The 11,386-nt window shown below is 33.7% G+C and overlaps 3 protein-coding genes across 3 annotated transcripts; 1 reads left to right on the top strand and 2 right to left on the bottom strand.

Moving 5' to 3' along the window:
• Positions 1 to 1,392, top strand: LOC7474936 (uncharacterized). The gene has a single exon (XM_002312861.4). It carries the CDS (start codon positions 306 to 308, stop codon positions 1,206 to 1,208), a length of 903 nt encoding a protein of 300 aa, XP_002312897.4. The 5' UTR covers positions 1 to 305; the 3' UTR covers positions 1,209 to 1,392.
• A 7,381-nt stretch (positions 1,393 to 8,773) lies between these two features.
• On the bottom strand, positions 8,774 to 10,188 carry LOC7474937 (uncharacterized). Its single transcript, XM_024608037.2, has 2 exons — positions 9,063 to 10,188; positions 8,774 to 8,964 (listed from the first exon to the last, which is right to left on the bottom strand). Exons 1-2 carry the CDS (start codon positions 9,784 to 9,786, stop codon positions 8,861 to 8,863), a joined length of 828 nt encoding a protein of 275 aa, XP_024463805.2. The 5' UTR covers positions 9,787 to 10,188; the 3' UTR covers positions 8,774 to 8,860.
• A 379-nt stretch (positions 10,189 to 10,567) lies between these two features.
• On the bottom strand, positions 10,568 to 11,386 carry LOC7478625 (stress-response A/B barrel domain-containing protein At5g22580). The gene is made up of 2 exons (XM_002313619.3): positions 11,139 to 11,386; positions 10,568 to 11,050 (listed from the first exon to the last, which is right to left on the bottom strand). The coding sequence occupies exons 1-2, from the start codon at positions 11,270 to 11,272 to the stop codon at positions 10,846 to 10,848; spliced, it is 339 nt and encodes a 112-aa protein (XP_002313655.1). The 5' UTR covers positions 11,273 to 11,386; the 3' UTR covers positions 10,568 to 10,845.

The following is an 11,386-nucleotide window of genomic DNA, read 5'->3' as shown; positions in this document are numbered from 1 at the left end:
AAATGGGCTGCCAGGAAAATAGATTTCCTTGCCTGCTCTCTCCTTATTTCTCTCCTTGTAATATGAATTTCCTTTGTAAAAAAATAATAATTAAAAAGAGAGTTCAAAAGGCACCTACCCTGGCCAGCCTTTAAACTATACATTTTCTTCTTGCTATAAGCCAAAAGCCAAAAGCCAAAAGAGAGACTCCCATCTCTCTTAACACTCAGATCTCTCTCTCTTTCTCTGTCTCTCTCTCCATATTGAAGAACCCAATCGAAGTTTATTCCATATCTTCATCAAAAGAATTGTTCTTGTTCTTTACAATGAGAGATATAGTATCTTGTTTTAGTGAAAATGCCATAGATGTGTCGCATTCTTCATGTTCTAGTTTTTCACACAATGCTTGTATCTCTCCAGGTCTAACCCCGTCTGTCCAAAACGCAGTCTCTTGTTTCTATAAAATCATCCTCTCAACTCAAAAACAACTCTTGGCCACTGTTTCTTGGTCCAAAAACCACACCAATCAAGGCCTTAGCATTAAATTTGGCAATGACCCTTCAACTTCTTTCAAACTCGGCACTCATAACAGGTTCTTTAGAAAGCTGAAAGGCAACAAATTGATTGAATCTGACACTTCAAAGATTGAAGTCTTCTGGGATCTTTCTTCTGCTAAATATGAGTTAGGACCTGAACCTGTTGAAGGGTTTTATGTCCTGGTCATGGTTGATTCAGAAATAGGCCTAATACTGGGTGATGTAGGAGAAGAAACTATGACCAAGAGGTTCAAAACTAGCAGTACCTCGGTCGCTAAAGTCAGTCTTATTTCAAGGCAAGAGCATTGTTCAGGCAATACTATATATGCTACAAAGGCACAGTTTTGTGAAACAGGAATTCAACATGACATTGTGATCAAATGTAGTGGAGAAACTGAAGGCTTGAAGCATCCTGTATTATCTGTATATATTGATAAGAAGACGGTGATTCGTGTAAAGAGGCTGCAATGGAATTTTAGAGGCAACCAGACAGTTTTTCTTGATGGATTGCTTGTTGATCTGCTTTGGGATGTCCATGACTGGTTCTTTAATCCTGGTTCCGGCTATGCTGTCTTCATGTTCAGGACAAGAAGTGGAATGGATAGCAGACTGTGGTTGGAGGAGAAATTGGTGCAGAAAGAGCAAGAAAGGGTCGAATTCTCTTTGTTGATTTATGCCAGTAAGAGCCCTTGAAGAAAATTACTAACTTTATTCATGTTTTTTTTTTTCCTTTGATTTTAAGTGTCATTTTTTTTTCCTTTCATCTTGAAAGGCATAGTTAATTGAATTCTTGTGATCATATAAGAAATAATTTAGTTGTTCAGAAGCAGAAATGTGAAATTCAGATATAACATTTAATTAGTTGTTGCTTGATTTATATTTCTCTGTCTCTCTTTCTCAGTTTTTTTTTTTGGATCATTCTGTCTTTTTTTTCTAGGCTGGGATGAAATTGAATTTTTTTTTTTTACCAAATTATTAGTTTGATATCTAAAATTTGAAGGGCTAGTGAGTGGGATTATTTGGCGAGGTTCAAATTAGCTAAAAGGGGAAACAAAAGACACCCTGACAAGCTTTTAGGGATTTTGAAGAGTATCAAAGAAGATTTGACAAAAAGGCCAGGGTGAGGAAGATTGTGAAGGATCACAATGAAGATTGCTTTTTTTGGCTTGAAAAGGACAAAATAAAGTTGAATATCATGACAATGATCACTACATTTTTACCAACTATGAATTTTTTTTCCTTTTTGTTTTCTTATAGTTCAAGGAAAACATCTTATGTTTTTGCTAGAAAAATTTTCCAAGGTCATTAAAAAATCTCTGTTAGGTGTTTGCCAGCATTTCTTTCCTTTTTCTTTTCTTTTTTTAAAACCGGAGGCACAATGAATTTTAGACTGCCTATTTCCAATTCCTAAATCCCCCTATCCTATCTCATTTTGAAAAAATAAAATAAAATAAGTGTTTACTTTAGAGAATTTTACCAATTGCATGTATTAATATTAATATTTTTTAAATAAATATGTGAATTCTCGAGGTTGTAACAATTTAATAAAAAATAAATTAACTAAAAAAACTAACTAATAAAAAATAACTAATTGAAGTTGAAATGTTGAAATAACTAATTCTCAAGTTGTATTAATATTTCTTTCTTTTCTTTTTAAAAAATAAAAAAATAAAAAAACTAACTAACCTAGCCAAGAAGTTGAAATGTTGGGGGGGGGGGGGGGGGGGGAAGTGAGAAACTTCCTTCTACAAGTATTTTCATTGTCATTAGTGTCATACCATCAATTATCCACCATATTATCTCTTAAATTCATGCCACACATTTAATTGTTATAATTTTGAGAATCTACACATTTATTTGAAGAAAAAAATATATCGGCATACTTATTATAAAAACTTGTAAAATACACACTCTTAAACATCTAAAGGTAATTTTAACTGCTGTTGGGACTGTTGTTTCAAAGAATTCCCAGAGGATGTGTATTATTGTCTGACTTCGGACAGCGTCCTCCTTGTTTTTGGCTGACACTTGCAAGCCCCCGAGGCATTACTCCACCAGAATAGAGGTTGAACCATGTTTTCCCACAATTCAAAACTAGACTGGGAAATTCTTTCTCTTTTAGCTCTCTAGATTTTATGCTCCGGATCCACATTTTTATTATATAGATGTTGAAGCAGTTGAGGCTTCGAAAAATTAAAGCTGGCGCCGCGCAATTAAGCCAAGTATGAACAAGCTTGTGATCTCGAGGCATGAGTCAACTTAATTCAATTCTTGATCCAAAAGAGCTTTGGCCCACAAATTCAATTCAAGCTTGTGACACTGTAATTCAATTAATTTCAACCTCCGAACTTGTATTTATTCCAAACAGGTTGCTAGGAGGTGTGTTTACGAAACCTTTTGTTTTTTTTTTTTATGATTTTTAAAAGTATTTTTAACTTGAAAAAATATATTATATTTATTTTTTTATAGTGGAAAAGTGCTAATATTAAAAAAAATTATTTTATTATATTTTTAAATAAAAAATTATTTTAAAAATAACATGAAACACGATCACGGAAACTTCAATACTTTAATTTGTCTTCACTTGGTGGTAAATGGTGTGACACTTTCTTTCTCAAGGTCCTTTCTTCCTGGCCCCTCAGCCTTCATATTACCATATGGCCCACAATTAAAACTAGGACAGGCAAGATTCCATTTTCACAACAAGTTGATTCTCTACAAATCATAGACGTTTAATTTTCATAGTACACTCACTCCTGTTTACTGTGCTTGTGATTTAAGCCGTGTAAGCATTTTTATTTTCATAGTAACTCTTGATCGGATGATATATCTGTGTTTGATTTATTTATTCGTAGAGATATCTTAAACTTTGATATCAACGTAAAGATAATGGAACTTCTCTAATACGCATGGATCTGGAACAATAGGTGTTTGTTCTTGTTTTTTAAAGATAGAAGAAGACAAGGGAGGGAGGGAGGAAGAACCATTTAACATATCGAGACATGTAAAAAGGGGCTGGAAAAGGGAAAAGGAGCTGGGAAAAGGGAAAAGTTTGTGAAGACGAGAATGGTAGCTAGGTTGTAGGCTAGATTTGCTTTGTGAAATTCATCTTCACGTTGCTTCCACTAACTGCACTGTATTCTCTTGTGAGGCTGATTCTGATTGTAAGTTAGTGCCAGGGAAGGTCCAGGTGTTCTTGAATTTCTCTACGATGTCGTATTTTCGTACTGACAGTAAATTCCAATACTCTTTAATTTAAAGAGAGCATCTCAGAGCACAATGTGGTAATCATATCAGGCATGCAAGAATTTGCTGTCTCTCTCAGATTCACTGCCAGTGAAAGTAAAAGCTGGTTAATTCTGCTCGAGCTTGAGGGCACTTCCAAGTTCCAAATAGCAAGAACTTCCACCGCATTTCAGTGTTTGGAGGGAGGGACTGCCAACTTAGCCAAAACTGTCAAGTGGCTGCTGCCAGGAAGAAATGCTGTTAGTGGGTGGATTGTCACTGCCCTGCCTTTTCGTCCCAATTTTCTTGAAATATCTGGTATTAGCTGAAAAGGGCAAAAACAAATATCCATGCATTTATATATATCAGTTTGCGGATTAGGATACTCTCATGTTAATATAAGAATTATCGAATTAAAAATTAAAGATGACATTTAAAACATGATTTATAAAGGATTTGGATGCTGCCTAGTTATCTTCCAGCTGTCTCCCGAGTGCTTCCCACGTGTCTTCATCAGCAGTCTCCATGATTATCAGCCATTGGATTGTATTTCTAGAATTGTCTTAACCTTCCTTTTCATTTCTTCTCCAGACACGCATCGATTCTTCTTCCTGATCTCCCTGCATAATAAAATCAGGTCCGTGGTGGTTATAATATTTACTGGTAATTTCTTGAATTTATCACGATTTTGAGTTTTTTTAGAATTAAAAATTTACATGGTTATTAATTTTAGATTCTATATAATTAGTCAAGCTCGAATATACATATTAATTATAAAAAAAATTCAGTATCCATTACACTACCGCACTGCCAGACGGAAAAAAAGACTTGCAAATGCTAGAAATCTAATAGAAAATGTGGTGAGAATCGCAGACACAATGGACCGAAAGCATTTCCCAGTCACTAATTCAAACTCAATCCGAGGCTTGAAGATCCTTCCTTCTCGTCATTGTTAGAGTTCTGATAATTGGGAATTGAATTTTCCAATATATATATCTCCTTAGTTAACTTTATTTACTCAAACTCTCCATGCATGCTATCCAGATACAATGATGTTAGGTCCTCCAGCACAAAACGAGATCCAAGGAAAATCCAAGTCAATTATTAGGCAATATTTCTATGATTTTGTCCAGATTCTTGAAAATTGGAAAATGATCGCGGACCCGTATACTTGTAAGAAGAAACAGGGGGAGTCATGGACTTAGAAAGTGCTTTCTTGAAGTAACTTGAGTCATTAAGAGCACGACCTCTGCCATTCTGGCAAGGAAAACTTGAGCAAACAGAGTGCCGGTCAATCCATGGCATGTGTCTAGATTGTTGGTTTACGTCCTAACTCCTAACCTTGCAACTTAAGACCATACCTGTCTTCGAGAACAACCGACAGCCTTTTTTTTCCTCTTCAGGACCACTATATTTACTAGTTCAAAGGCCATCCACTTAACAAGCAAGCAATGGTTACAATAGTTTGATGATTTAAAATGAAAGCTATGAAATCTGAAATTCCTGCTCTCAAATTGTGTTATTCAAAACCAAATGGGCCCCTTAATTAGTAGAAAAAAGAAGAGGAAAGTTTAAGGATAGAAAGATCCTCTCATTTTCTCGAATTTGGTCCTTGGTGTTTTTGGCCACCAAATTTGATCCTAAACTAGTTGTCTCTGCCTACCTGCTGTCTCCATATTCTTCAATTATACAATCAAATCTCAAACACCATCGCAAGCCTACTCAGTTTGAATTTTGGAACTTGAGGAACTTGACTACTCAGTGGAGGCACCGCCACAGAATGCCCAAATAGTGTTTTGTTTTTTTAAGAGAAAAAAATGAAACCTAAGAGTGAATGGGCCTTTTGTTTTTGTTAGGAGAATGGCTGGCTTGCTAGTCCAGATTAGAGCAATCTTGGGCTTCTGGAATGCCTGTATTTTTATTTTTTATATATATAAAGACAATGGGCTTATTGGTTAGTAGTTAGTGATAGTAAAATGCCCAGGTGTTATAAATTACTGTGGGAACGAATATTATTTTTTCATTTTTTATATAATTAATTAGTAGGGAATATTATTTTTATAGTTGTATTAAATTGAGAATTTTTTATAAATTCTATAAATCTCTTAATTTATCTTGATTAATTTATGAGATTTTTTTTCTCGTTGAAATTTATTATTAAGATGACTCGAAATAATACAAAAACAATAATAAGGTTTAATTTATGTTTTATGTTCTTAATACATTATTTAAATCTTCAAAGGGTTTGGAATATCCAAAAAATAATAATAAAATTCTCGAGATAAAATAAAATTACTTATAAAAGGTGTTTAGGATTACAGTGTATGATGTTTTTAAAAATAATGTTTTATTTAAAAATATATTAAAATAAATTTTTTTTATTTTTTACACTAACACATTAAAATTATTAAAAAAACAATAAAATAAATATTACTTTAATATCTTTTTAAATAAAAAACACTTTTAAAAACACTTAAATACAGAAGTTATGGGGAAAAAAAAAACTATATTGTGTTCTCTCCGGAGACGGTAGCCAGAAATGCGTAAATATTGCAAGAGAAAGAACAATAAACAAATCACAAGACACGTGTTCAAATATGCACAGCCATCCTTCTCTGCATGCCTCCCATTAATTTTATATCATTCTAGATAATTTTTTTAAATGCATCCATAATATTTTAATTTATTTTATTTTATATTAGATTTAGTTTTATTTTTATATTGTTTTTTTTATCTATTTTTGTCTAAATTCTTTTTTTAAATTTTACTTCTTAATATTTTATTAATAATGATTTTGTTAATATTTTCAGTCACAAGTTTAAAAAAATGACCCGAATTAAATTATATTTTTTCAGATATCTTTTTATAGTTGAATTTTATTGATGCCATCTTTTTATATCATGATTTTAGATATTAAGTTATGAGTTTTACCTATTAACTTATCTTTGCTTTGAACAATATTTTTTTTTAATTTACTTGTTGTAATTATTATTTAATTTTTTATTATATTATCAAATTAATTAAAATTTAATCTGATTATATTTTTTTCTTACATCTTTTAATAAAAAAAACCGCCTCCTGATTTTTTAGGCTGGAACAGTTTCTGCTCCATTGCTTGAAACAGTTTCTGCTCCATTGCTTGAAACAGTTTCTATCTTTTTAGGCTGTCATTTTAAAAAGCATCGTGCAGTCCGACTGCACTATGCTGCTGCGTTTGCATAAGTCGCGACACAAATTTCAACGCATTTGTGCATTGCATGCTTGGAGAATTCTTCTATGCACAGCTCAAAAGTAGTTTCTTTCTGCTGGATGAATTAATTTCAAGTGGTCCTTTCAATATATATTATATGTGTGTGTGTGTGTCAGTACCCTCATGACTCATGTGGTTTGTGTGTCGTTTTATGCACGCGTGCCAGATTTTTTTAAGTAGATTATTAGTGAATTTTTTTATATATATTTACAAGAAATGAGTTACATGAAAAAAAAAAAAGAAGTCAAATTCTGAATTAAAAAAATCTGAACAAGTCTTTGAACAATACTCAATTTAACTTTGTTTTTTTGGAAAACAACCTACAAAACTATTTAAATAGTAACTAAAATGATTTAACTAGTTAAAACTAAATTAAATTAAAATTCTAAAATCTAATTAGAAAAGGAATAGCTAGGGAAGAAAAAATAATCTCTAACAACATCTTCTAAACCTAATTTTAACACATTCTCAATCTCAATTAATAACAACTAATTTATGATTTATAGAACTAATTACATGCTAACCAAATTTCAATTGGATCCAATATTTAAATTAAAAATTATATTTGTTTTTGTTAAATATCTTATTTAACCCGGCTGAACTTGAATTCCTCAATATGCATACATATACATACATGGAGGACTTGATTAGAAATTAAATACTATTTGGCTGGATCTGCTTGCCGCATTATTTGAATCAATGGGAACCTCAACTAGTCATATAAGACCTACTTATAGCTTATCGGCGCCGTGCTCTAGAATCCTACGACATGGTTTCAAAGCACTCCCGTCGGATATTCACGATCCCGATTGAATTGTTTTTTTTTTTAAATAATAATTATCTTTTATCTTTAAATTTCAGTTAAAATAGATATTTACTTAAATAAAAGTTTATTACAGATTTGAGTGTATATGATGTTTAGCCATTAACTTGTTGTTTCTAACGCGTACTACATTTTTTTAAGAAAATATTTTAATTCAAATATAATTTAAAGCTAAAATTTATTTTTCATAAGACATGCCAAACATAACCATAATCAAATAATCTATAAATTGATTTTGAAATTTTTTAGAGCTGTTTCTGAAAATAATATATGAGAAGCAAAATCTAGAATCTCTCAGTATACATGGATAATATTTGTTTACGTGGCTAAATTGTTAAGAATAAATAAAAAAATTATTTTAAAAATAAATATTTTAAAAAATAACATCTAATTCAGTCAAGAACATCTAACACTGCCACGAACACGATATCATTAACCAGCTTTCAATGGTCTGGCAGTACTTACAGATAGCATAGGAGGCCAGGACACAATGACACTATTTCAAAAGATCATCTTCTTTAGCAAGGGAGGTGCTTATGACTCCTGACGAGTTAAACTGCCATTGATTACGATGCAGCAAGTAATTAGTGAAAACATCATTCTAAATCTCTCTTCCAACCTAACATTATTAAAGACCAGAACATTGGATTAGTATTTACTATTTAGTAGTTGAATTCATCTAGCATTCTAAGAGTGCATTGGGACATTGCAAGCTGCACCTAAAGCCATTTTTGACACCTGGGGCCAACTACATGGATCTGTTTATTTCTTACTTTAATCAATTTATTTAGCACTAAGCATGCCTTTAATGTTAATTTGTTACATCATTTGTCATCTCCTCTCCTCTAGTCACTTCCAGAGCCCCCTTGTCCATTTCATGATGCCCGTTGTCCCATCTTCAATTATGCAGTCATGGGAAATGCCATGATTAAGCGCGATTTAAACATGCAAGAGGAAGGATAAAGAGAGGCAAGTACTAGATGTTTATTACAACAGGAATGTGAAAAGAAATCAAGAACTGTGTATACAGTTTTAAGTTCTCTTGCATCAACAATGGAAGAAGAAAACCAACACTACAAAGAAAGAAAGTACAGATAAGAGGACATTGCCAACAGGCTTAGTTGATCCTGCCATAGAAATGACCTTGTCTCCTGCAAAATCAGCAACCAATGTTAAAAACTGGATGGACAAGAAAACAAACCAAAATACCAAACATTCAAAGAGATCACAGATGAGGATATATGCTTACTACAATCTTGAGGGTGGCATATGCACTTCAACCCAACGCCACAATTTCCATTAGATTTTTGGCACTCATTACAGATATCTGGCACATGATCAGGAATGTCAAATGATATCCTTGTACCTAATTCATATCCCTTGTAGTCTTCATCATCTAGAGACCTTCTATACACCTGGCTGTAATGGGAACAATTCAAATCTTTTGGATGAAAAGCCTTATCAAGATTTTCAAGATCGACAAGTGAACAGGAATGAGGGGCTTCAAGTTTTTGCCTTTGAGTTTTAGCAGAAGCTGCACATGGATTCAAGTGACTGCAGTTAAGCATAGATGATGGCATGGGAGAGTTACTATTTAAGCAATTGAGGAGAAGAAGTGAGTTGGGCTGTGGAGGAGTAGGAAAACCAGCAGATAGAAGTGAAGGAGAGATATAGTGCCTTGAAGAAGAACAAGAAGAGTGAGAAATGGTAAGTGTTTTGCTTGCATAATTAATGGAAGAGACTGGAAAAAGACCGAGAGAGGTTCTAAAGTACAGTTTCTGAGATCTGCATAGGATCATGCGGTTTAACGGCGATTTAGCAGTCGAATTTGGACTCCAAAAAGGAGTTTGAATTTGGATTTTTCCACAAAAGCTTGTGGAAGCTGTGTGCTGGCACAGGGAAGAAGTGAAGAAGAAATTGATCAGGGTGAGAAGAAGAGGATAGAAAAAGTTGAGTTTCTTAGATGTATGCATTTCCTTTTCTTTTTCTAAGCTTGTTGATCTTTGAAATGGTGAACAGGTGAAGAAAATTTCCAAGGTTCCTCCTGTCCTTGATGACTAGATGAAAGTAGATGAAGAAGAATCTGCTTCTATTCATCAAGGATAAAAAAAACACGAGAAAAGAGAATCTACTTTTATCCTTGCGATGTATCTTATCTTCTGTCTAGTCTTTTTTTTTTAATCCCTAGGTAGCAACTGGCATGGCACCTTTGATAGCCGAAATGGAAGAACATGCATTCACATTATGTTTCCCATAGGTTCAATATTTTCTTTTCCTTTTCCTTCCCCTTTTTTGTAGAATTTGAAATCTCACAGGGACCCTTTTTTACTTTCTGCAACTCTCTTTTGTCCAGTGTGATGTTGCTTTTTAGATTCTGTTCGACTCTTTCTCTTGCTACTCTAGTAGCTGATGATATGTGAATATGTGAGAGTAATGGGGCATTAGCCCACTTGCTGGTTAGCTGATCTCATTGTGCTCGTGCATTTTCTCACACACAGCTGATTATGAGCCAATACAAGTTGAGAATAAATTAAGACAGAACAGTGAAGCAGTCATGGAACAATTTACTCTACCGTTTATTTACTATTTGCTTACTTTTTGAACTGGGGAGGAGCCGAATAGGCAGACAAGGGTTGCTTTTTGCTAACATGAGCGATGGGATCATGATTAAGAATCCAATGTTTTATGGATCATTGATTACATTAGATGAAGGTTTTGCAACAAAGTCAAGGTTTTGTAACAAAGTCAAGAGAGTAGTTTAATCACCTTTTGACTAACAAGTATAAGGTTCAAAAGTACAGATTTCACAGCAGGGCAATCTGTCTATTCATCAGAAAGATGATAAGAAAGCAAAATGATCATAAAACATTTCCATATTACAGAGGTTGAAGATCCATAGGGTGAGCTAGTAGAGGAAATAGCTAGCCACTAACAATTATACAAAGCAACCACATAATGATTTCAAACTTTATAAAACACATGCAAGCACCATTTTTTTTTTTTTGCCTTCTATTATCATGAGATGTTCTAGATCATGCCGATGCCGATGGCTTAACACAAACAGATGGGAAACAAAGCACCACAATTTTCTCAATAGCTGCTGAAAATGTAGCAGAATATTCAACATGGTTAGGATGGCTCTGAAATGCAACATGGTCTTCCTTCTTGTCAAACGTCATGGAGAAGGAATGAGTAAAGCCTTGTGTAAGCATCTCTGGGCCTTCAGAATCCTGCCCCCTGTCAAAACCAAGATGCAACATAGTAGTGCTTGAATTGACTTGTAAGTTACAGAAGCAAAGGGCTCAATAAAATAATGAAGACTTACCATTCAAAGGACTTGACAAGATCAACCTCTGAAACCAGCTTCTCCATCCCCTTTACAATATCCTCGACCACAACACCTTCCTTGAACTTAACAACCACTAAGTGCTTGATCTCTCCCATGGCTTCTGCACCCATGAACACCAAATGTGTTAACCAAAACCTAGTATATATACACGCAAATATTATTCATGTGTCAACTTCCACAGTCTTGTCTGTCCACTGTTACACCCAATGACACATTTCACCACT

The sequence above is a fragment of the Populus trichocarpa genome, chromosome 9, assembly GCF_000002775.5.
Source record: "Populus trichocarpa isolate Nisqually-1 chromosome 9, P.trichocarpa_v4.1, whole genome shotgun sequence".
In the NCBI taxonomy this organism is placed as follows: domain Eukaryota; kingdom Viridiplantae; phylum Streptophyta; class Magnoliopsida; order Malpighiales; family Salicaceae; genus Populus; species Populus trichocarpa.
Note: the sequence above shows the minus strand (reverse complement) of the source record. Positions and strands in the feature narration are given on the sequence as shown.